The 25,967-nt window shown below is 59.6% G+C and overlaps 1 protein-coding gene across 1 annotated transcript in view; it reads right to left on the reverse strand.

Annotated features, from left to right (window-relative positions):
* RAP1GAP2 (RAP1 GTPase activating protein 2) overlaps nucleotides 1–25,967 on the reverse strand; it is a 68,994-nt gene that overhangs the window by 36,308 nt on the left and 6,719 nt on the right. The window contains 1 exon segment of the mRNA XM_068154884.1: nucleotides 16,152–16,187. Within this exon segment, the coding sequence (XP_068010985.1) occupies nucleotides 16,152–16,187 (36 nt within the window).

Consider the following 25,967-nt stretch of genomic DNA (forward strand, 5'->3'; position numbering starts at 1 on the left):
CTGCCCCGCTCCTTCCCGGTCCTCTGCTGCAGGGGGAATGAGTCTGGGGGGTTAAACCGACGGGGGCAGGCCAGACCCCTGCACACACACACAGACAGACATATGTGTATGGACGTACATGCCAGGAGCTGCTCCCCGTTATCCCAGTGCCCGTTGTCCAGCTCTGGGGCAGCGCTGCCAGCTCACCCACATCCAGTCCATCCAAATAATGGCCCCCATGGCCCCCCAAGCACTTCCAACGGCTCGGCCAGAGTGTCCCCCGCTCGCCCCAGGCCAGCACCGCGGCTGCCAAGCAGCACCGGGGTTCGGCTCTGCCGCCCGTACCGGGAAAGACCCCGGAGCACAGGAGAGCATCAACGAGAGAGCACCGGGAAGACACGAAAGCATCAGCAAGAGAGCACCGGGAGCACACGAAAGCATCCGCAAAGGAGCACCGAGAGTCGACGAGTGAACACCGGGAGCACACAAGCGTGCACCGCGAACACGAGTGAGCGCCGGGAGCGCCTGAGAGACCATTGCGAACCCAGCAGCCAACACCAGGAGCCCCGAGCGCGCCCCGGGACCGAGCGGTGCTCACCTGCCCTCCGCGCCGTGCTTGCGGGAGCGGTGCAGCAGCCCGATCAGCACCACGGCCGCCCGCACCCCCGCCCGCCGGGACCGCAGCCGCCCGCCCGGCCGGGACATCGCCGCTCCCGCTCCGGCCCCGCTCCGGCCTCGCCGCACCTGCGGGGAGGGAGGGCACAGCGGGATGGGGGGAGGAGGTGGGGGCGGCGCGTCCCCGCCCGCCTCCGCGCCCGCGCCTCCCTGCGCGCTCCGCGGGGATAAGCGCAGGGCCGAGCCGGGAGCCCCGCGGAATGGCGGCCGCGCTCCTCTCCCATCCCCGCCCCGTCCCCTCCCCGTCCCCTCCCGCCTGGACCCCCCCTTAGCCCCCGCAGCCGGGTCCGGGAACATCCCGGCTCAGGGACCTCGCCTTCCCGCACCACGGACACGGTTACCCCGGCGCTGGGCTTTGGGTGAAAGCAGCCCCACACTGCCCCCCCCCTACAGCGGGTTCACAGAGTGCCCCCCCCCCCCCCAAAAAAAACCCAGAACTAGGGCTGGGGGGGGGGAAGATCCATCCCTGCCCTACAAACCTTCTTCTGACGCCTCCTGCGTTGTTCTGCCTTTCTGAGGCACCAGCAAACATTCCCCACAGAGGATGGCTCCGCGCAGGACCATGCCTCTGCCTGGCTGGTACCCGGGATGAGCATCCAGCCCTTTACCCATCCCTCACCATCCATCCATCTCTCTCCACCCATTCCTCCCTCTGAAAGCACAGATCCAGGCCTGGGAGCAGCCCAAGCTCCCCCGTTGCTGTTTAGGAGGAGAGCTGGCACACAGCTTCTTACAGGAAATACTCTTCACCCCCTACCCCCCCCTTTTTTTTTTCCTTCTCCCCCCCCCCCCCTTTTTTTTTATTAAGTAAACTGTAAATGATCTACTTCACAACCTCAGCACCTTTCCCTAGAAGTCTTTGTTGCCATGGTGATAAAACACCCGGGTCTCTCTTGCTCCTTCCCCCCCCCAGTATCTCACCTTCCTCCTCTGCGAGTTTAATTTTCACAGGAATTAGGCACAGGACCAGCTCCAGTGTTTGGAGCCTGTTCCTGGTTAGAGGGATGAAAACTGCAGCCCCTGCTGCAGGCAGGGATGAGAACATGCAGCTGAAACTCCAGCCCTGCCCAGGACCAAAACAGCAGCACCTGCCCCCAACCACCCCGTGCCCCCCTACACCTTTGCAACCACCCCGAGAGACATTGCACCACTGCTGCTGCATCCCTGTGGAGGTGCTCTGCCGGGTTTGTGTCAACCACCCCTGCCCCAGAGCAGGCACAGCACAGCCTCTCCCTGCCCCTGGAGCGCAGGACCCCCACCAGTGGCTCCTCACATTGTCACCACCACGCGTCAAGGGTTTTGTGGAGGGGCAGGCAGCCTGCTGGGGGGCTCACACAGGCCGCAGGGTTGACCATAGCCACCCCAGCATTCCACACAGTGGGGCACCCCCTCAGCAGCTGGGGAGAAGAGCCCTGGGATCCTCACGCAGTGGGGATGCCATCCCCCCATGGGGACACATCGAGACACAGCGCTGGAGCCGCTGGAAACACACACCCCCCCAGAGCAGTGAATCATTAACAGGGCGTGGGGCACCCCTGGCAAAGTCCATAACAAATGTGTTTGCTCGGGAGCCGACAGCCCGCGGAGGCCACAGGCCACATCTGGCACCCAGCAGCCGCTCTCGCTGCCACCCCTGCGCCTGCCGCCCCTCTCCTGCCACCGTGAGGTGAGCGACACCGCTGCGGCTCTGCCCTTTTGCTATCTGAACCTTTCAGCACGATCTCTAATCAGATGGATTCTCCAAACTCAGCAGCTACCCCCCCTGCCCGCCCCCCTCCCTCCCCGCCTGCCTCCCCAGCGTAATCTCTTTATGCATTCTGCTGTAAGTCAGATAAAACATGTGCAGGGTTATTTTTATCACCATGCCACATTAATTCACCCCAGAAGAACCTGCTGGTGCTTCAGCAGTCACCACACCACCCCTCACTGACCTACCCAGCGCACGTGTAGCTCTGCAAAGAAACAAGGTCCACCCTGAAACAAACCAAAAACTCCCAAATGAGCGTTTTCCTGCTCCAGCAGATCGCGGCAGGCCCCCGGGGGAGGCTGAAGCAGCAGCAGCAGCAGCAGGTCCCTCCAGCACAGTAATTCCATCAGACAAGGGTCGAGGTCTCCCTTTCCCCAGAAGGAAAAGCCCCAAACCCCCCATTTCTGCAGCAGCAGAGGATGCCAAGCGGCGTGTGGAGGGCTGGGAGAGCAGGAGTGGGTAAGGGGGAGGAATTCTGCTGGAGCTGGGGGCTGCCCTCAGCCTCCCTGGCAGCTGTAACTCCCTGGGAGGAAGCCTTCCCATCAAGTTTTCTGTTGGAGCAACAAATCTCTTTGTTCTCACAGCAAATACCTGGCTGCTTCCTTTCAAGCAGACATCATCTGTCTGACAAATTTCTCAGGCACAGCAAAGAAGGAAAAAAAAAAAGAGAGAAAGGGGGGAGAAAAAAAGCAGCCTTGGAACCCATTTCCATGCCAAATTACACCAATTCTCCAGCACCTCATTAGCTGCCAGTTAATGGAGGGGGAGGGGTTTTAATCTCCAACCTTTTTACCTCTCACATTAAAACAGGCAGACTCGAATTTCATTGAGTCTCTCTCTCTCTCTCTGGAGACGTCTTCCACTGTCTTCCCTTCCCCTTCCCCAGACAAGTTAAGTATTAATCTCCTCTTGTTTTATGCTGAAGTGGCTTTGTATTGATTTTTAAAGACGTTTCAGCTCTCTCCTCTTTGGAGCTAGAGAAACCCTTCAAGGCAGACACTGAGCCATGGCTGCTCCTCCACCCAAACACGGCAAGGCTCCCTCACCCTCCTCAGATGCTCCTGGGCTCTGTTGCAGCTGATTCGTCGTTTACAGGAGGAGGGCCAAGGGAATGGATGGTGAGGGGGCTGGAGGAGGGCTGGCAGGGTGGGGAAGGATTGTAGAATCACAGCCTGGTAGGAGCTGGCTGTGAGCTCTGGAGATCATTGAGTCCAAACCCCCTGTTAAAGCAGGTGCACCTAAAGTCAGGCTGCACAGGAACCTGCCCAGGGGCGTTTGGAACCTCTCCAGAGAGGGAGACTCCACCACCTCTCTGGGCAGCCTTCTTCAGGGCTCTGTCACCTCCAAAGCAAAGAATTTTCTCCTAAAGTGGGATGGGAGCTCAGTACCCAGGCTGCAGCCATGCCCCAACACACCATGGACCCTCTTGCACAACAGGCTGGGATGGGGCCCTGAAGAAGCTGCCCTGTAGTTCTTAGGTTCTGCCAAAGGCTCCAGGACAGGCTGGACACCAGGGATGCCCAGGGAAGCAGAGCAGACAGCAGGGCATCTGAACAGCCCCTGCCTGCCCTTCCCAGTGCTCTGCCTTGCAAAGGGACAGCTCATTGTGCACATCGTGATCATCCCGGTGTGCCAAAGGCGTGAGCAGGAGCAGGGTGGGCACAGCAGGGTGGGCACAGTGAGCTGCACCACATGGCCAGGGCAGGCATGGAGAGCTGCACTGCATGGGCACACAGCTGTGGGTTGCTGGGGCACCCTGACCCAGGAGCAGAGCCAAGTGTCCTTGGCTGCTGCAGTGCACCAGCCATGGTGTGTGCCCCAGTTCAGCTCTGACTCTCCCCAGGAGAGGATCTCCTCAACTGGTCCCAGCCAGGGGCAGGGCACTCTGCCTGCATCTTTGTCAGCTCAGAAACACCTCTGCAGAGCAGCCACCAGCCCCATGCCTCATCCCCCAGCTCTGCAGAGCTGAGGTGTCTCTGGCCATGCCCCAAAGCCCAGAGTGATACCACCAGCATCACCCTCCTGGGGGGTTGAGGGAAGAACACCCTGTTGGGGCCAGCACCCATGGAAGTCTCCAGCTGGTGTCTCCACAGATGGGATAGGCCAAAGGACAGAATGCTCCAGCCTGAGGGACTGAGACTGGAAATGAGGGAAACTCAGGAGGTTGGATTAGGCCTTGGAAGAAGTCCCCAGAGGGGCTGCCAGCTCTCCACCCACAAAGGCTTCCCAAGCTCAGCTTGCAGGAGCCACATCTTGCCCTGTGATGGAGCCTGGGCCGGAGACTGTGGAGATCCCTCCTTCCCCTCATGGTGTTCCTGGGCTCCTCTGAGTCTCCCTCCTTCCTTTAGACACCCAGAGCCACCTCTGCAGTGACTAAACCTCCAAGCTAAGCAGCTGCCCCTGCTTTATGAAGGAATAAATATCCCCTTAGAAGTGCCCTGCTGGTTTTGCTTCAGAGAGCAGCTCTGCCGCTACCTGGGAAGCCAGGTCCTGAGGGGCTGGACAATTACACACCGTGATTAATCAATCACCTGGGCAGCTGACTCATTTCTGCAAAGCCTGGCATTTCCTTCTGGACACTCTGCTGTGAGAGAAGGATCTGAAAATGCCAGCCCCTGAACGAGAGCAGCCCTTCAGCCCCGGCGCTCCTCAATCCCCCGGGAACAAACGACACTGTTAATGTTATTACGGAGCCCTAACGCTCCTGGAACAACTCTGACTGCTGTGCTCAGGCTGCAGTGAGATTCAATCACCCCTGGCTGAGCAGCTCATCGACCTTCCCAAGCTGCCTGCGGGCACACTGCCAGCAGCCAAGGGCCCCCTTGGCCCCCTGGCTCACACCTGAGCGCTGGGCACAGCCGAGCCCAGCATCAGTGACTCAGGGCTTCTCCAGCCAGAGCTGTGGTGCTGCCTTGTCACACGGTGCAGGATACGTCCCCAACACCCTCTGCACCTCCCTTTGCAAGAGATATTTCTGGTTCCCTCGCTCACGAGGGGCAGAGCCAGAAATACTTGAGCTATGCCAGGCATTTGCCACGGCTGGGCTGGAGGCACAGCCAGGAGCGCTGCCCAAGGACCCTTCCCCGCTGCCTTTAGGACCCTTCCTCACCACCACTCAAATCCCTTCCCCACCCCCACCAAGCACCCACTTGGAGACCCCCTGCCCCGTGGGTGCTTCCCCCGACCCAGGTAGGGCACAGCTGGGGATGGGCACTCACACTGCCCCGGTGGGAGCGCTGGGATTGGGCAGCGGTGCCGACACCAGCGACCAGCAGCCAGGGAGGAACAAAAGGAGCTGAAGCAGTGTGACCAAGAGACTAAAATAGGAGCTGGCTCTCAGCAAAGGAGCAGCCACATCCCCATTTCCCTGGCAGGGGAAGAAAAGGATTTGGGAGCTGGGGAGGAAGCGATTACAGCGCTCCCAACGGTGCTGCGGCAGGAGGATAAGAGGGCACCCAGTTTTAGAAGAGGTATCACAAGAAGTAGAGCTTTAGATGATGTTACCCCCAGCTCTGAGTAATCTGATTAGAGGTTTATTTCATGGCTTCAGTCAGAAAGACTCAGAGGAGACATGAAGAAAGCACAAAGCTGGCCCCCTCCGTGCAGGAGGTGCAGAGGCAGAGCAGGGGGAGCGAGGCCAGCACGGTGTGCAGCCAGCAGCCTCAGCACCTCAGCAATTCAGAGGGATAAGAAGCAGGATAGAAGTGTGCCAAGGTGTGGGGCAGACCCAGCTCCTTGCCCCCCCAGCCTGGCACTGCTGGCCAGGCATCTCCACCACATCACAGAGCCCAAACCTGGCAGCTCCTTGCAGCCGTGGGACAGCCACACAGGATGGATGTGAGGAAAGACATTTATCTGCCCAGCCTGAGAGGGAGCCAGTGCCACAGGCTCCATCTCTGGAGGTCCCTTCCACCCCCTAACATTCTATGATCCCTGCCTCCACTGCCTGTGCACACAGACATTGACCTTTTGTCAGGCTTGGGGCCAAGCTCAGCCCGTGATGCCCCATCTGCCTGGCACAATTAGCAGCCCTCCCAGGAAACAGGCAGGGAAAGCAATCAGAGCTGCAGTGGAAGAAGAAAAATCCATTATGAGCAAACCAAGAGAGAAGCAAAGCTCAGCCAGGTACCACTGCCCATCACTGGGCCCTGCTGGGGGGCTGGCGGAGACAGCATCTGTTAGGGCTGGGATGGGCAGAGAGCAGCACAGGTGCATGTGGGCACCCACCCTGTAGTGAGGGAGATCTCAGTTATGTGAAGTGATCACACACAAAGAAACCACCTAAAAATAACCAAGGGGCTCAGCAGCTCCCAGCCTGGTGTTGGCTGCACCCTGCACAAGCCACTGGAAGCAGGGCAGAGCTGCTGCTGCATCTCAGGCCATCCCCTCGCTGCTTTTGCACAACAGAAGGGGGAGATGAATGCACTGAAAGCACCTTCAGCACCTCAGAGCAGGCAGCTGGATTACAAATACTTTAAAATAACGTATAAAGAGCCAACAGCAAACAGGCCAAGCCCTCAAAAGACCCCAGCAGCCAGGCTCCCCTGCAGGAGGGTCCCCTCGGTGCTGCAGCAGCAGACAGAGCACACCCTGAGCTGGCACAGCCATGGCAAACCCCTTCGTGCCTCACTGCAGCAGCACTTGGAGCACAAGAGACTGGCAGGGGGTGCCACAGCCTGCCTGCTTGTACCCCCAGAGAGGTGACCTGTGCCAGAGAATCAGTGATGGCACAGCCAGGTCACGGGACCTGCCCACAAAGCATCAGGCAAGATGCCCCTTCCCTTCCCCTTCCGCTGAGCAGCTGAGAGGAGGAAGCAGCAAATATTTGCCCACTTGGCAGGGCTGGCAGAGGTCAAACCAGAGGCTGTTTGCTCAGGCACGAGAGCTGCTGGGATCTGAGCACAGCTCCTGCCTGCTCCCCAGCACCAGCCAGCACCATGCCCCCTCCCCCCAACTCCTGCCGTGCCCCCCATGCCCACGGGCACCGAGCCCAGGAAGGTTACCCAAACTAACAGAGACCTGCAAAGGAAACCTCAGCAGCTGAGCAGGGCTGTGGGAGCAAGGGCAAAGCTCCTCATCCAGGGCTGCTGAGCAACACTGCAGAGCAAACACAGGGGCAGATGGGAACGTTCTGTTCCCTGCTCTGAGCTGGGGATCAAACCATCTCTGCCAGTCCAGGGGGCTCAGGCAGCTGGATCTGCTTCATGCAGAGCTTTCTGTCTCCACATCCACAGGATCTGGCTACCTGCACCTAGATGCCTACCTGGATGCTCTCCTGGGTTTGTTTTTGCAACCATTCCTCCTTCAGCAGCCTCCAGAGAGGCACAGCTTTGCTGAGGAGCCCTTGGAAAGCACCTTCCCATCACACACAGCTGGGAATTCAAAACCAGAGCCACGTTTCGGTGCTGAGCCCTCCCTGCAGAGCCAGAGGGCAGAGCAGAGCAGATCAGGGCTGGCCCTGGCTCCTTGGTGCGTTGTGGGGCCAGTGGGCACCACCATAAACCAGAGGTGGTTTGTGGGCAGGAAAGAGGTGGCACAGGGAGAGGCATCAAGCTGGGCAGTGAATCAGGGTGGGCATGAATCATACCATGGGGTGGGCAGGGAGCCCCAGGGCTGGGGTGCAGAGCCAGCCACTGCCCAGTGTGTTCCTGCAGTGACTGGATCACTTGTGGTGGCTAAAGACAGCATGAGGCAGTCATGGCTGTGACAGCACCACAGTTAGCTGGGAATTGCATCCCTGGTCATTGGGGGTGTTAGCCTGCCCTCACAGGGACACGCTGGAGAGATGAGCTCCCAGGATCTCAGGGCTCAATTAAATTAGATCAAATCAGCAGAGGAAATCAGTCTTTACAGCAGGAGCAGATCCTCTGATTTTCACCAGCAAATCAGGGAGCTAAATGCCATCATTTCTCATTAACATCACTAATGAAGCCAGGTTCAGGATGCACAGCAACCCAGCGCCAGCCACACGCCCAACACTTCCAGCACCCCCCTCAGCTCCCCAGAGTCCAGCCCTGCTGCTCTCATTGCAACCAACTGCCATCGGCATCCAGCTGGGAAGATCAGGATTAGGCCCAAACTCCAACCTCAGCCAAGTGATGAGCAATCCTGAGGATGCTGTGAGGGATGTGGGGACAGGGGGGCACCTCAGGCAGAGTCACAGTCCCCTGCACGACACCAGCAGCCTTAGAGAGGAATGAGACAGGATGGTGTCTGAAAAGACTGACCTCTGAGTCTCCATGGAGACTTCCTAATCACAGGATCATAGAATTGTTAGGGACCTCAGGGATCATTCAGTTCCATCCCCCCTGCCATGGGCAGGGACACCTCACACCACAGCAGGTTGCTCAGAGCCACATCCAGCCTGGCTGCAAACACCTCCAGGCAGGAGGCTTCCACCACCTCCCTGGGCAACCTGTACCAGGCTCTCACCACCCTCCTGGGGAACAACTTCTTCCTCACATCCAAGCTGAATCTACCTAATTCCATTTTTTCCTGTCAAGTCTCCACAAGGCTGTCCTGGGTGGGAGCCTGGGACAGGGCAGGGTTCCACAACCAGCTCTGGAGGATGTGAGGTCCATGGACAGCAACGGGACCAGCGCTGGTGTTTGCTGAGCATCACCAACCCCACTGCAAACACACCACCAGAGATGGAGAGGGCCTTTTGCAGACAGGCAGCAGAGGGTCCTGCCAGCACCACCCAGCACCGAACCAGCTGCTGGAGAGCTCTCAGGCAGCAGGCACAGTGCCAGGGGCTGCCCATCCCTGGCAGCACCGCAGGGCTCGCCGGCGCCGGGTGCCGTCGGGAGGCCAGGACCGCAGTGACCAGAAGGGAAAGCGACAGCCGGAGGGAGCAGTGCAGTAATTAACCAAATTATCATCAGGAACAAACCACAGGCCCCTGGCACAGCTCCTGTGCTCCTGTGCCAGCGCTCCTTACCTGCTCTGGGCTCCTTGGCTCGGCAGAGCTGAGGCTGAGTGCGCTCCCCAGACCGCACCCACCCCTGTGGCAAGCAGGCACACAGCTGAGGGGAGCCCAGCAGGCTGACACAGGGGGGCCAAAGCCCCTCTGAGCTGCTGGCACTCACCAGACAAAAGGGGACCTTGCACTCTGCAGCTCCTGCAGACAGGCACATCCTTGGCACCCTGGGCATTTGGGAGCAAGCACCCACAGGCAGGTGGTATCTCCACCCCTCCAGCCATCAGGCTCCCTCCCCCCTACCACAAGAAGATTTGCTCTTAGAATACTCCCCCGAGCAGCCACCTCTCCATGGCCTGCAAACCGCTCCTGCTCTGCCAGGCTGGAGGAAAGGGACACAGCAGGGCATTGGTTCTGAGAGACAGCTAAAAATAGCCCCACGTGGGGCTGCTAAATCCTCTGGGCAGATGTAATTGTGGATAATCTGGCTTGGAATATGTGAAGGCTGTTTTGACAGCAACAGCAACCACTGAGCATATGGGACCAGGCAGAGCACACAGCGGTGCCACCGCCAATGGCAGAGCAGTGGCTGCACCGCTGGGTCCCTGCCTGCTGCCTCCCCTCTGCAGCTGGAGCTTCTGCACCAGTGACCCCCCAGGTAAACCCCAGCAGCTGCATAAATACACCCCAACATTTGCACCAATAACCCCCCAATAAACCCCAGCAGCTGTACAAATAAACCCCAGCAGCTGCACCAATAACTCCCCCAATAAACCCAAACATCTGGGCCAATAACCCCCCCCAATAAACCCCAGCAGCTGCAGCAGGCATGGAGAGGAGCCTGGCCAAACCATAGAATCTTAGAATGGGTTGGGTTGGATTGGAAGGGACCTTAAAGGTCATCCAGTTCCAACCCCCCTGCCATGGGCAGGGACATCTTCCACCAGCCCAGGCTGCTCAAGGCCTCATCCAGCCTGGCCTTGAGCCTCTCCAGGGAAGTCTCCCAGGGTAGGAACATCAGTAGAGCTGTGCCAGTGCCTCCCCCCAAGGATTTCCCAGCGATAAGGCTCACCAGATTAAGTGGCTGAAAGACCCCACAGTCCCCAAGGCTGACTTCCCCTTTCTCCTCCTGGGAAGACTTCCTCCGTCCCAGGCAGGCTGTGAAACGTGCGGCAAGGCTGGTGCAGGGGGCAGGGCTGGGCGCCTGCAGGGGGCCGGGGCGGTCGCCGCCCTCCCGGGCCGCTGCCTGCTCGCTGGAGATAGGGCAGAGACGTTGGGACCGGCTGGATTTTGCAGCTCCGGGGCTGGCCAAGGCAGGGCAGCTGTGTTCCTGCCACCGCTGCTGCTCTCCCAGGGCCAGCATCCTGGCTGGGCAGCACCTGCACCCTGCCACTTCCCAGCCAATGTCTCCAGCACGACCTCGTTTGTCACCTTGTTTGTCATGGGTGGTGCTGCCACGCTTTCCCCTCTCCTTTTGCCACTTTCCCATTCCTCTTCTAAATCACTGGCTCCTGCCTCTGCTACCTCCTGCTAAAGCTCTCCAGCTTGGGGGTGGCACAAGCAGTGGCACGGGGACCAGCAGCACCTGCTGTGGGCATACCCCAGGGCACAGCAGTGAGCAGAACCTCCTGGGCAGGACCCCTGGATGCAAAAGCCAGGGCCTGGTCCTTGTTCTTCTCCAGAGCACTCAGCAGTGCCCCATCCCCTGCAGCCAGAGCACAGGGGATCGACCACAGCTCCAGCAAGGGCAGGGTGATAGAACCTGCAGCAGCCTGGTCACTAACAGAAGCCCCCTAGAAGGGAGGGACTATCAGACAGAAGCCCCTCGGTGCACGGGCCCAGGGCAGCAGGACCGCGACAGCAAAGCCTGGGGTCCCCTCTCTTGCATGCATTGACAGCAGGACCAAGCGGCAGCAGCAGCCAAGCGCTCGTGTGCCGACTGCCGGCACGGCTTGGAAGAGGCTCCAGCCAGCCAGGGAAGCATCGCCAGAGACCGGGTGGGAGCCCAGCCGAGCAGCCAGGGGCCGCAGCCAGGCTGAGAAGGAGCTTCTGAAAGGTCCCAGGCTGGTGCTGCTCAGCAGTGACCCTCCTCAGCCTCTCCTGCTTCTTCACATCCACACTGCGATCAAGGACTGGGAAACACCTCCACGCCAGCCCGTGGGAGGGGGAGCCAACGTGCTGCCTGGTCCTGGACATGCCCCCAAACCTGTTCAGAGTGGATCCTGGGGCAACAGCAAACATCCCTGTGTCACTGAGGGGCTCGGATCAGGGCCCGGGCGGCCAAAGCCAGGAGCAGCTCCAGCCATATGCCAGCCGTTTGCCCCGGGAGCCCGCGGGGCAGGTGCTTCACCGTGCCAGTGCCAGCAGCCTCCTGCGAGGCAGAGCTGTCACCTCGGCGCTGACATTTATCCGAGCATCCCGCGGGTCCCCCGGCGCTGGCCAGGGCAGAGGCAGCTCGCAGACAGCAGACGGCGAGCGGGGACGGCGTCAGCCAGAGCCCGCGGCAGCAGCAGGGACCTGTCACCAGCCCCGGCCTCCCCCTGCAGCCTCCCTGGCTCTCGTCAGGGACTTTGTCCCAGCAGGGACCTGGGTACAAGACCTGTCACCGGCACAAGGACTCATTTTGCCTCGAATGCCATGTCCAGCCACCTCCCCCCAGGCTGCCACTGCCTCACATGCCCACGGTGCCACAAGGATCTCCCAGGAGCAGGGGGAGAGCTGGGGAGATGCTCAGCAAGGTGAGCTGAGGTCACACCGTTGCTGGAAGGGCCATCCCTGGGCAGGGCACACTTTGCCTCTTCATTGTGCATGAGCACAGGCAAGGGGAGGGCTGCTTCGTGACCCATCACAGACAGCTGGAGTCTCCAGCAAAGCTTTAGGGGAAAGTCAGGGAGAGGCTAGAGTCAGGAAACCAAAACACCAATGGCTCAGGAAGAGCTCAGAAGAATGTGCTGTGATGAGCCACATGGGCACCAATGGGCAGCAGCAGGGGCAGGCAGGGAGTGGCATCTCCCAGAGCAAGAAGGGCATCCAAGCTGGGGGGGGGATGCACACTGAACAACCCTCCCCTCACCTGGGCACCCAAGCAACACTCACCCAGCACACAGACCAGCACCCAGCTGGCAGCCTGGACCAGCCCACACCTCATTCTGCCCCTCCAGCAGTGCCCTTAGCTGACATTAAGGTTTGATCCAAGTCCCAGTGCATCCTTTGCTCCCCAGCCTCACACCCCCAGCTCTGCTCTCGCATTCCTGCACCAGAGCTGAGACAACAACCCTGGAGATGAGCAGCTGGGAACGCAGAGAGGTGAGAATCCATCCTGCCCACCCTGCTGGCTGCTCTGCCAGGCTCTGGAGCATCTTCCTGGCGGTGTGATGCTGCTACAGCTGAGGGATAATTGCAGACCAGCCCGCTGCATGCAATTACTCATTGCAAAAGGTGCCAGGAAAGTCACAGGGATTTATTTAAGGCACAATCTGCTCTCCAGACCTTGTCCTCACAAGACCCAAGTGCAGACCTCCAAGATTACTGCACCAGGCCAGTGCAGCTGCTGCTAAATCATCCCCACATCTTCCCATTAAGCGGGCTCCAGCCCATCAAATATTAAAGAGCCTGGAGCCTGGACACAGCTCATTTTACGAAGGTCAAGCGGAGCCTTTCATCTCTTCCCACCTTTATCTCCCACTGCTGTTCCCACCATCAGATGAGCATCACATGCTCTTTCATCTGAGTTTTAGCCCCACACATGCTGACTCTGGGTAATTGGTGTAGAGGCTGCTCCCTGTGTCCACAGAGACGTGATTATTTTGTTGCTATTTTTGCCGTACAAGGCTAAGGCAAGAGATGACTCTCTGCCTGAAGGAGAGACTTCCCCACCCCCCCCTTTTATTGATTGATTGAAATTTCACCACCCCCCACCCCCCCTCTAAACACCTCGTGGTTTCTCAGCACATGTCCCCCAGTGATGCCAGAGCGCAGAGGGCTGGGGAGCCAGCAGCAGGCAAAGGGCTGCTGCCCTCCGGGGTGAGCCACCACCTGACCAGCTCCTCCCCAAGAAGCCCAGCTGGATGCCAGAGGAAAGTCCCCACGGGTTCATCCCCGTCAGAGGAGGGTTTCCACTGGTCCATCGCTTCCACCTCATCCCACCTTGGCCCCAGTCCCAATGGCTGTCAGCGGCCCTGGCCCCTCTCCCGGCACCCAGGCCTCGTAGCCCCAGCTCTTGCTGCCACCTGCATCCCTCAAACCAGCGAGCAGAGCATTCCCAGTCCCTTTCCCAGACTCTCCACCCCCATCGGCTGCCTTTAGGAGCTTTGAAAGCTTCCCAAGAACATCCCCCAGAGGTGGGACCGTGCCCAGGCTCTCCAAAGCAGCCCACACCTCCCCGCAGCAGCGAGAAACTCAGCTCCCACCCCAGAGCAGCAGGTTGTGAGAGCCAGGGTGGCCCTTTGCCAGCCACGTATTGAAACCCGATGTGGTGGGGCTGGGCGCACAGGGGCCGCCGCTGCCAGGACCTGGGCACAGCCCCAGAGGCAGAGCCAAACTCACCAGGGCTTCCTGGGCATTTCGGAGGCTGAGCAGCGAGCGAGTCCGTTCAGCAGCGGCTGCCCGGGGATGCTGGGTCCTCTGCGGCACCGTCCCCGGCGAGTGCAGCCCCGGTCCCTTCCGCGCCGTGCCCGTCACCAACCGGGGCCAGCCGAGCCCCTGGCCGTGCCGCCAGGGCTTTCCATCCATCCCTCCCCTCTCCTCGGCACTCCCCCTCCGCAGCCTCCACTCTCCCTCCCCGGTGAGTCCCTCAGACATGTCCGTGGTTACCATGGCAACTAATGAAACCAAATTAAAAGACAGGCAGAGGGGAAACCGCTTTGAAGCTCTAGTGCCACCTGTGTGTGCAAGCTTACGGTGACAAACGACGACAGCGGCGGGCAGGGAGCAGCCTGCAGCCTGGCACCACGCTTGGTCCCACCAAACACCATCCCTGCGCAGGACCTTGTCCCCAAAAGCAGCGCCCCACACACACACACTTCCTTTGGCCTCGGTCCCTGGGGTGGAGGGGCAGGCATGGGAACTGCAGCCCCCCGGCACACTGTGACCCCCCCCGCAGCAGAGACCTTGGGGCCACATCCAGCACCCTGCCCTGCTCCTCCCCCGCCAGGCCTCTGCAGGTCAGTGCTGCTGGCTGCAGCGCACAGGGCTGGGGTCAGGGGCTCCTCGGCTCACGGGGAGCAGCTGCCTGCTTGTTAACAAGGCTGCAGCAGTCGCGAGGGAGTTAGAAAAGCCCAAACTATATCTATTTTAAATTTTAAAAGCCTATAACAAATACCCAAAGTGGCTCTGGCTGGGCCCCAAGTACAGAACCACTTAACGAAGCAATCTGGCCACAAAGCAGGAGCGTTAGGAGGCTGTGGAAAGCATTAAGTGAGGATAAACCAGCTCCAGAGGATGCTCATCAGACACCCTGAGCAAACCTGCTCCTCGGCTCAGAGCAGGAGGGAGAGAGAAACGCGGCCCCAGACCCTCATCCTGGCACAGCAGCACGTCCCGTGGCGCCAGCACTGGGCCCTGAGCGTGGCACTGACTGCCTGGCACTGGGGGGGGCAGGAGGGGAAATGACATTTCTGCAGCTGGGCAAACAAAGAGCAGCGAAACCCTTCTCAGCTCCAAGGGAAAAGGGAAGTCTACTGAGACCTCTCTCTGCTCCCAGAGGTGGTAAGCAGCGATTTAAACTTCTCATTAGTCCAGCAAAATCCCCAGCAATGAGCTCAGCAGCCCCTGCCTGTGGTGCTCTTCACAAGGGGCACGGGCAGGCTCATTCAGACAACCCCTGAGGCTTTCTGTCGACTTCTCCCTTAATGAGTCATTTGCACAAGCAGTGATTAGAGAGGGAAGCGCAGGGGCTGCTCCCTGAGCTCAAGGGAGGCTTGGCCAGGACACTTCTGCCCCAGCAGAACACGGTTACACCAGCAACACCGGAGCCATGCGTGCTTGAGAGATTGATTCCCAGCACGGGGACTTTATCCAGAGCCAGGGATGCTCCACAGGGGGTGGGAAGGGATCACCCCCCGGGTCCCATAGCCAGGAGGCAAAGGTCCAGCAGGAATGGGAAGCAGGTCCCAGAGAGCTGGGAGTGCCTGTTAGCACTACAACCCACTCAGCCCTTTCTCACCTCTCTGCACCACCCAGCTGATAGCATCTCCCAGCAGGGGTGGTGACCCCACACACCTCACTCCATCACAGGGCAGGATCTGGCCCAGCAACTGCCTCACCAGGCACCACACAACCCATGCTGACAGCCTTCAAGCAAGTCCACAGCAAACCCAAGACAGACCCACCAAGCAACAGCACCAGCTCCCAGGCCCTCCAGGGAGCATCTTCACTCCTTCCAGAGCAGCATCCAGAGGCACACACTGGCTGCCATGAATCCACCACCACCCACCCTTCTTCCAGGCTGCAAGATTCATGAACAATGCCAGAACCAAACCAAACCAAACCCCAGACTTCAACACATTTACAGCCAGAAGCTCAGTAGGGCCCATCCTGCCCTTCCCCAAGGCAGAGCTGGTGCCCCATGGACTGCACCACCCATGCCCCTGGCTCACAGGGCTGCTAAAAACCACCCAGTGCCTGAAGCACCTTGGACTCCAACAGGAGAAGGAGCTGTGGGACAGGCACCAGGCTGCCTCCAGGAATGGGCACTCCTGGCTGCTCTACCACTGCAGCACAGAGCTGGAAACACAGCCCAGCCCTGGAGAAAGCATCCCCCCACAGCCAGCACCCCCCCAGCACCACCCACTGCAGAGAGCCACCACAGGAGAGCAGGCTGTGGGTACTCACTTGATCTTCAGGCTGGCGAGCATCGTCTTGTCAATCCTGGGGGGAAAGCAGAGCAGCAGGTTACTGCAGGGCAGGGGGATCTGGGCTTCTCCCTCCTCCCCACCCAGGGCTGCTGGCAAACCCAGCTCCAGCATCTCCTTTGGTCTGGCTGGCACCACAATCACCACAGACAGACCTCACCAGGAAACAAACAAATCACCAAAGTTCAACCCCAAGTGCAGCCCAGTGGGCAGTAAACCAAACCCCTCCCAGGTATGTCCTGCTGGTGACCAGTGGAGGGCTGTTGCCTCCTGAGCCAACACACCAGGGGTGAACTGAGCACCAGAGGAGGGCATTCCCCTCTCCAGCACACTGTTGCCGCCTCCCACAACACACATGTTTAGAGAGCACAGACCCAGGGCAGATCCACCATGCCAGGAAGGTGCCCAACACCCCAACCTCGACCTTGAGCCCAGTCCAGTGGGGAAGGAACAAGGATACAGCCAGGGGCAGGATTTTCATGCCTGGACCATTGCTGCTTCGCTGCCTGAGCTCAGGCTCTTCCCTGCAGGGCTGCACCATCCCTGCCTGGGCACCAGCTGCTGGCTTGCCCTTTGCTTCTCTCCCTCACCCGCAGCCAGAGCCCTGAATGGAGGGGTGGAACAGAGAGCTGTCCCATCCCTCCCAGTCCCTGCCAGCTCACAGGGGGCTGGGAGCCCCCAGCGACTTCATGTATTGACTTGGCACCCATAATAAGCACCTATCTGCACAGAATCACTGTGCTTAAAGCCATCCTCATATTAATTAATGCAAATCACTGTAATGCCTCCCTAAGCAAACCGATGCCTTTTGGCAGCCGTTGTGAATGCTCTGCTTGTTGTCTGCCTCCTGGAATGAATTCCACAGCTCTCCAACACAACAACGTTAGGAAGGCAAACATCAAACAACCCCCAAGCCCCGTCCCCCCCCCTTTGTTTTACACCTCGGGCACAGAGGATGCAGCCAGGCTGCAGAAAGGCAGCTTTCCCCTCTTCTGCTTGCCTCCCCATCCAGGCTGCCAGCCTGGACTCCTCCATCACCAGGAGGCTGTACCCATGGGGGTGGATTCCTGGCACACCAGATCCCAAATGCACCATTAGGAATTCTGTATGGGGTGTCCTTGCTTCCCAAGGGTGAGGCTGAAGCCACCCCACCCCACCAGGACCTCCCTGAAACCCTTCTCCTGGGCCAACACTGAGCTCACACAGCCCCCCCACAGCCTTGAGTGCTTCATTCCAGGCATGTCCCAAACCATCAGCTCCTTGTGCTCTGATCTTGGAGCTCCTGCTCCTGAAAACAGACCTGGGGCACCTGCTGATGTCACTGAACGCTTAACGAGCCCATCTGCTGGGCTCCTTGATCACTACATCAGGTTGGACATCGAAGCCCCCTGGTGCCGATGGCTGCTGCTAAACTCAGCGGCTGGGCTATGGGGGAGGGCAGGAGGTGGCTGGGGCAGGACCTGTGTGGGAGCGAGAAGCCGCAGCGAGCAGCTCCAGCCAGAGCCACAGGAAGAAAAGTCCGTTGGGAGAGTTTGGAGGGGGAAAAAACGCCACACAAAAGCAGCAGAGAAGAAAGGAAGAAAGGAAGAAAGGAGCTCTCTGCTCGGGAAACCGCAGCTGCGCCGCGGCTGAGTCACGGGAGCCGCTCGGCCAGGCCCTGCCCTGTGACCCCTCCCGGGCTGGGGCGATGCGAAACACCCACGGCTCCGCACCGCCCGCAGCCTGCATCCCACAGCCTACAGGGGGAGGCACCAAGAGTGGCCGAGCCGGGACAAGGACGCCCCTGGGCCCTGGCCAGTGGCAGAGGCAACCACCAAACCCCAGCCAGGGGCTGGGAACAGCGACCGTGGCCACAGCGAGCAGCGGCTGGGTGTGCCCGGACCCCAGCAGGGTGCCCACAGGAAGGGTGTGCCCACACCCACCCGTGAGGCGGCTGTGAGAAGATGCAGTTGCAGGTACAGGGCTGTGGCAGGTCCCTTCCTTTCTCACAACCACCCTGCATGGTGCACGACTGCAAGGGGGTGTCCTCCCCAGGGACCCCCTGTCACTAACTCCCCTCGGAAGCTCTGCACGGGAGCGCAGAGAACAGGGCTCCCCCCGTACCTCCTCATCTGCTCTCCTCACTCTGCAGAGGTGGAGGTTGGCATTCAAAGGAAAGGCTGCGCCCCCAGTCCCCCCAGCCCCGACTGCAACGGCAGCACAGCCCCCAGCAGCCCACAAACCGCACTTTCCTGCGCGGCTCCCCAGCTCCTGGTTATCTTCCCCCTGCACCTTTGCCAGAGCACAGAAGGAAAACAGCCAAGCAAAGCCCAGCTGGCCTCAAATGCCCCTGTGAAGGGCTGAGGGTTGTGCTCCACAGCAGCAGCCCCCAGGATGTGCCTGCTGTGCCCCCTGTGCCCCTGCCCCCAAGCTGCAGTTTCTCTCTGCCCTCCCCTTCACCCAACGTGCTGGTGCAAAAGTTTCTCACCGACTGCTTCCTTCCCATTCTGTGCAAAGAACAAAAAGATCCCAGCTGAGATAAAGCCCTTGGTTTCAGCAAGGTGCACACTGAAATCCCAGGAGATTCACCCAAACCCTCAACAACTTCCCTGCCCTCCCACAACCGTCTCTGTTACTCAGCATTTCCCCCGGCAGCTTTCAAGCAGCTCCAAGCTCACCAGCACAGAGCTGCTCCCAAAGCCCCCAGGGCTCCCCAGCTCCAGGCACCGTAACACAGGGAAGGGAAAGCAAAGCAACCCCCTCTGCCCCACTGCCAAAACCGGTACAAGATTGCCAAGCTGACCACCAGCTCCCACACAGCCAGAGAGCACAGGCTTGGAATGGGCAAAGAAAATGGCATCAAGAGAGGGGAGAGCCATGGAATTTTCTCCAGCTGCTTCCCTATAGCTCAGCACTTCTCAGAGGGGAGGGACACGAGATTCAAGCAGCCCTGTAGAACCCAGACTGCAAGCAGCAGGTGTGGAGCTCTGCTGAGGGCCAGGAGAAGAACCAGGAACCTGCCATGGCCCAGGTGGGACCTCACCATGTCTGCCAGAAGTGGCTGCAAGCATCACAAGCCAGGCAGAAGAGGAGCAGACAGCAGGTCCCCAGCAGCAAGAGAAAGGCATCAGGGAGAGCCACAGGCAGTTGGTGGCCACGGGAGACCACCGCAAGACCAGTGGGCACCCGTGGGGTTCAAGAGGGACATGGCTGGGACACAGCAGCTGGAAGGGCACATCCCCACGAGCATGAGGGGAGAAAGTCCTTCCCAACTCCCACGCGATGCTGTTGGCATGGGGCAGCAGGAAGGGCTCTGCTGAGGGCACCACGCCACAGCACCGCGGTGCTTCCTCCTTCGGAGCTGCAGAGGGCCGAAAAGCCGCTGGTAGCAAAGCGGAGGGAGGCTAGAAAGGAAAGGCACCCACCAGCCGTAGCCGCCGAAGGAGACGCTGCGCTTCCTCTGGAACATGGTGGCAGCCCGGTGCTGCCGGGACGCTCCGGCCATGCGGGGCACGGCGCCGGGGCCGGCGGCAGCCGCAGCTCAGGACCGGCAGCGCGCTTGTGCCGGAGCTGGCAGAGGACGGATGGCCACGGCAGGCGCTTCCTGCCAGCGCTGTGCCAGGGCAGGGGGACCCCAGCGCCTCCCGGGCAGCCCCCCCGGGCAGCAGCCTGCACAGGCGCACACAACCACCAGCAAAAGTCATTTCCTCTTCGGTTTGGGCTCTTGGTGTGTGTGCGGCCCCAGGCTTTTCACAACCTCCCGCTGCAAACGGCGCGTTTCTCCCACGGGCTGGGGCCGTGGGCAGCCCTGCACGGCCACCACGGGCACCGGGGCTGAGCCACGGGGGCACGGAAGCCATCGTGCCACAGGGCTGCCCCCACCCTGTCAGCCCAGCTGGCTGCTGGTGCTGCTGCAGAGGGTCATCGGTCTGCCTTTGGCCCCAGCTGCCCCCGAAACGGCAGGGCTGTGCTCACTGCACCAGGCTGGCTCCCCGGGAGGGGGTTCTCCATAGGACCCCCCCGCAGTGCATGCCAGGGGACACCCCACTAAAAGCATCAAACCTCAGCGAGTGAAAATCCCATCCCCTGGTCCTGCAGGCTAACACATCCCCAGAGAGGCAGCTCCCACCCTGCCCCTGCACAGCTGCAGCACTCAGGGTTTCCTCTCCTCTGGTTCCTGGCAGCCTCATGACACTGAAATGTGGCTCTGCAGCCTGGCCACCACCACAGCCCCCTGGACTTCCCCAGCCAGGCTCCAGAAATCCCATTTCCATGGAAATGCTGACCTCTAGCTGACCAGCTTCCATCAGCCACAGAGCCCCAAGGGCACAGGCCATCACCCCCTGGCATCTGCCCCTGGGCTCCACAAGGCCAAGCAGAACCCATGGAGAGGCTGGGCACGGTGCCTGCCCCACTCCAGCCACCCTGGCCTCCCACCCTTCATCTTCCCAAACCAGCCACCAAGTGTCCACCAAGTGGGCTGCAGCAGGGTGGTCAGAGTGAGGAGGAAGGTTGGGAGCCCTCAAGCTCCCTGAACACTCACCTCCTGCCGTGGGCATGAGCTGAAGTGGCACCTGCAGCACACCAAGGGCATCCCCTGGACTCAGCACCACCGGGCACTGCCCAGCTCCCGGGGACTGGAGGCAGCTCTCAGCCCAGCGCTTGGCACTTGCAGGAATCAGACTCTCATCCCAAAAGCACCCAAGAGCTTTAAAACTGAGACATTTGGACTCTGTCTGATGTGTGAAAGAATCAAGGGGGGGGAGTGGTGGGATAGGGAGTTGGAGAGAGAAATCACTCAACTCCAGTGAAGAAGCTTGGATTGAAATCCAGCTATTTCAACTCCTACTTTCCTGCCCACAGCCTTCTCTCCTTAAAGAAATGATAGAATCCTTTGCATTTTAGAGCTCTTAAGGACATTATTTTGAAGAGGGGGGGCAGGAGAGAAAAAACCCCAAGCACGTTGCAGGCTCTAAAGCCACAATTCAGGTGCCATGAAACGTTTGGAAGCAGACATTTGCTGGCAGCTCATTTGTATCCTGCATGCTCCACGTTCCAGCTCTGCATCAGCAGCAGGGTGACGTTATCCTCTGCCTCATCTTCCCCCAGGTCACATCCTTCTCACACTGGCACCAGTTGATTCCTGCCCGGCTCCAGCGAGCTGCTCACAATTCGCTGGGCTTTGAGACCGGGAGCAGGGAGCTCCCAGCACGGCTGAGCTCTCCGAGCAGCAGCCCTCTGCTGCAGCTCCAGCCTGGCAGGCAGCAGCCGCGGGGAGATCGATGCATATCTGGCACCACCCCAGGGCCGACCCGGGGAGCCCCAGGACGGCAGCCAGCTCTCCACTGAAGCGCTGACTCTGGCGGTGCTGCAAGCATCAGGTCCTGCTCTGCTGCTCCAGGCCTGAGGTGAACTCGCTGCTGGAGGCAGCGGCAGCACAGGGGGTGACAGGGAGACAGGGCCAGGCCCCCCTTCCGCTGCAGCTCCTAGCAGACAGTGGGTCAGAATTGCTCTGGCAGGTCCTTGCTGCACCTCGGGGTGATTTGTGGACCTCCCCTGGGATTTCAGAGTCCAGGAGGGGCAGGAGCTGGTTGCAGCCACAGAGGCCCTGTCTCCATTCCCCCTGCCCTGAAGAGGCAGGAGGCAGCCCTCACGTGAAGCCAACCTCCCCAGCAGGACCAGCACCCAGGATGCTCATGGCCAGGGGGAACAGAAGCAGATCTCCCCCTGCTCTCCACCCCTACAAGTCCAGCAGCCTTCCCCCACCCCCCCAGAGCCATGCTGGCCACCACAGAGACAGGCTACAAACAAAGGTCAAAAACACACCAAGGACCCAACTCCAGGTCCCCAGAGACCACCCCCAGCCTCCCTCTGCTCCAGGGCACCATATCAGTGCCTGCCCAGCACCACCTCACATCCAGAAATAGTTTGTCTGCAATGACATTTCTCACTTCCCCCTGGAGGTTATTTCACAGTTGGACTCAAAAAGAAAAAGGGGGGGGGAAAAAATTACCAACAGCCTCCTGCCTTCAGAGCAGGCACAGCCCAGAACCCATCAGCCACGATGGAGAAACAAAGGCCTGGGGGAGGATGTCTCCTTGGCACCATCTGCACCAGCCAAAATTAACACTGCCAGGGCTCCCTGCCAGACCCAGGAGCCCATCAGCCCAACCCTGGCTGTGTTCCTCCCCCTAAGAAGCAGCCCCACCGGTGACACCAGGGAGGTGGTGCCACAGAGCACGTTGTTAACAGCTAACTAATAAAGCCAAAGTGCCCTGGAGCAGCAGGCACCTGCAGCTCCTTGGGGCAGCCCAGGGGAGAGGTGCCCAGCTCCAGCCCCCCCAGTCAGGCACAGCTGAGAGGAGCCAGGGCAGCAGCAGCAGCACACTGCCAGCCACACGCCAGCAGTGCCTAATGAGCACCAACTGTGCCATTCTGTTTACCAAAGCAAGCAGCTCCTTCTGCCCGGCCCCCACTCAGCTCTGCCATCACTTCCTCACAGGGAACCACAGGGCTCCAGCTGCCCCTGGCATCACAGCTGGCAGTGTGGCCACCCAAACCCAGGGGTTTGAGGGTCTGTGCAGCACAGCACCAGCTGATGCAGGAGGCAGTGGTGCAGAGAAAGGGAGAGTCCAAAGACACGTTCCTCCCAGGCAGCTGAAGATGCCAGTCTGGCCCCCTGCAAACATGCCAGCTGCAGGATGGCTTAGCCAGGCCACCAGCCCCTGGCACACAGGCACAGTTCAGCCCCCAGCAGCACAAGGAAGCAGTGCCAGTGGTACTCACTGCTCCAGTCCCAAGGGCTGCTGCAGGCTCCAGCCTTTGGGGCAGACATGCAAAGGTGACCTGCCCATGGGGTGCTCCAGCATGAGCCCCTGGCACGGATGAGGGACAGGCAGCAGGCACAGGCAGGGGCTGCAGCAGGTAGGCAGCAGTCAGAGCCCACACTGCAGAGCAGAATCATGCCCAGGAAGGGCAGAGTAATTCTTTCCTTTGTTACTGGGGCTAAGAGAGACTGATTGCATCATTAGTGCTTTAATATTGCATGCGGCGAGCTGAGGGCATTCATCTTTCCATTATGATGGCAAGGAAAGGCTGTGGGCACCCAGAAAGATTAGATTTGGTCCTGGCAGGAAGAACAGGCTGTGCATATCATCAGCCTCGATGTATAAAGCAAAGGCAAACAGTGTCTGAATTAACTCTGACTCAGAGCATGGAATATTCTTCACAGCATCCTCTCCCCTTCCCCAGGCTGCTGAACTACAGCGAAGTGAGAAACTCGGTGCCTTAAACAAGCAGCTTCCCTGCCTGCCCTGCAGGGTGGCTCTTTACTGCTCAGGAATCAACAGGTCTGCAGCACCCAGCTTCCCTCAGCCCCAGCCGTGGCCCTGGGGAGGGGGAACACCATCACCTGTCAGCAGAAGGACAGGAAAGCCAAGGGGGGGGCTTCCAGAATCCACACCGTGCCTCCTTCAGGCCAGAGGCTGCTCACTGCAGGGCACTCCCTGTCCACCTCCTCTCAACAGCCTGATTTGTGTGGCTCTGCTCCTCAGGGAGGGATGGGGTGCAGAGCTGAGCCACACAGCTGCTTATCTACAGCTCCTTAAACTCATTATGGAGGGCTTGATACAGATGAGCCTTAACTGGATCAGGCTGCAGAACAGAGCAAGAGCTGCAAACATCCACCCAGAAATGAAGATCTCATCCCAGAAAATGCTTAGCTGGCCAGGAAAAAAAACAAGTTCAGAGCATGAACAGCCTCCTTCAGAAAGTCTCCTGGGGCTCCTAACTTGAGGAGCAGAAAACAGGGAGAAAAAGTGCTCTGAGCATGCCTGGGAAACAGGGCAAACTGTGCCCATCCTGGGAATGGAGGTTTTATGCAGCTGATGACCTGCAGCACAGCAGCAGTGGGCAGCAGTGCAAATTCACATCCACCACTTCTCCTGCAAGGAGCCAGCAGCCACTGTGACCCTGCAGCTAACAGCTCTGGTTCCTGCAGGGTTTCCAGGGGAGCCCCAAGGCCCATGGGTACCAGCCCTGCCCAGGCTGTAGTCCCTGGCTCTGGAGATGCTGCAGGGATGCAGCCTCACATCCATCAGCAGCTGGTTGCTGCCAGCATCACAGGAGCCAGCTGTTTACTGCAAGGTGACACAGCTCTGTCTGACCACAGCACAAAACCTCCACACAGGCTTCCAGCCTCTTGCAATTCTCCTCTGCCCACTCTGGGTTTAAGGTGCAGAGCTGCTTGTTTTCTCAGATCCACCCATTTGACTGCCTTGTCTTGCTAGCAGGGGGGGAAAGGCTCTCTCCCTTAGGAAGAGCTGCTCAAGCACGCTGGTTTTGCCCTCTCTGTTTCCCCTCTTCCAGCCATGTCCTTCCCCATGCAGGCTGAGCCAGAGGATGCTGCAGCCAGCAGACACACCGTGCCTGTCCTGAGGACCCAGCACCAAGGTGTCTCTGTGCTGTGGCACACACAAGGCTGCCTCGCTGAGGATGCTCCAGAGACAGCCTGGTCCCAGGCACGAGGGTGAGCAGGCAGGCAGCTGGCCGTGCCCAGTGCCAGGTCCCTGAGCACCGTCTCCATGGCTACCTGCACATCCACCATGCACCTCACACCACCCTGCCCTGCTCCTGCAGCCCAGAGGAGCAGGAGCTCACTGCCTGCTGGCCTGGGCACCACAGGGGCTGGTGGAGGGAAGAGGCTGGGCACAACCCCACCAAAGCCCCACTGCTGCTGGTGCTGGCACGCAGCAGGAGCAGAGGAGCTGGGCAGCATTTGGCCCAATTCACACAGCAGACACCGGGGGAACGTGACTGCAGCCCGGGGAGGCAGAGAAAGATCTGCTTTAAACTGAAACCCAGGGCTGGCAGGAAAGCACTGGCATGAGAGAGACCTGAGCATGCTTTGGCTGGAAACGAGGAGCTTCCTAATCTTTAATACAAACAGACTCTGGAACTGTTTCCTAATAACAGAAGTAAAGGAAAAGAAACCTGAAAAAAACCTAAACCCTAAGTGATGCTCAGCACGAAGGGGTTACAGGAGCTGGTGGCTACAGCAGCAGGGAGCAGGGCTGGGTGGCACCCCCATGCTGTGCCCCACTCCCCAGCCCCCCCAGCAGCAGGTGGGTGAGCAGTGGCTGCTGCAGCCAAGAAGAGCTGGCGTGGGATAGATTTAGGCAGGCACCAGGGCTCAGAGTCGAGGCCAAACTCGTGCGTGGCTCCCTCCCAACCCTGCAAACCAGGCACACAGGTCTGGGGCTGGAGCTTTTGGCAGCCCTGGCACATCTTGCCAAGATCACCTGTATTTTTCCACCATTTTGGGTGGCTTTTGCAGGAGCTGGGCTAGAGTGAAAGCAGAACCAAGAGACAGCTCTCCCTGGTTTGGCATCCTACTGGAAGGCAGATGTTAGCTCTAAGCAGGGATTCATCTGCCCCCATGAAATTGGAAAGAGGTCTGGGGAGAATGAGCTGTTTTTAGCTCCTGGAAAAAATGTCTCTGCCTACTGTTGCTGCTGAAGTCCTGTTCCTGTTTCCACAGCAGCCACTAACAACAAGCAGAGTCTGACTTCAGGTGCACAACAGGCAGCAGCAGAGGGGCTCTGCAAGCAGCCCCTGGGAGCCTGCTGCCATATGGATACTCTAAGGGATGGAGAAGGAGGAAGGATGATAAAACAAACATAAGGGGGAAGGAAACAAACCCCAAAAGGCAGTTTTGCTGCTGTGGTTAATGGTGAGCTGCCCCTTGGAGGGAACTAGCAACAGAAGGAGGATGAGAGATCTGCTAGACCTGGGGTGAGCTGGCTGGGGGTCACCCTGC

Source organism: Melanerpes formicivorus, unplaced genomic scaffold (genome assembly GCF_026170545.1).
Source record: "Melanerpes formicivorus ecotype bairdi unplaced genomic scaffold, bMelFor1.0.p_v2 SCAF_29, whole genome shotgun sequence".
NCBI classification, from domain to species: domain Eukaryota; kingdom Metazoa; phylum Chordata; class Aves; order Piciformes; family Picidae; genus Melanerpes; species Melanerpes formicivorus.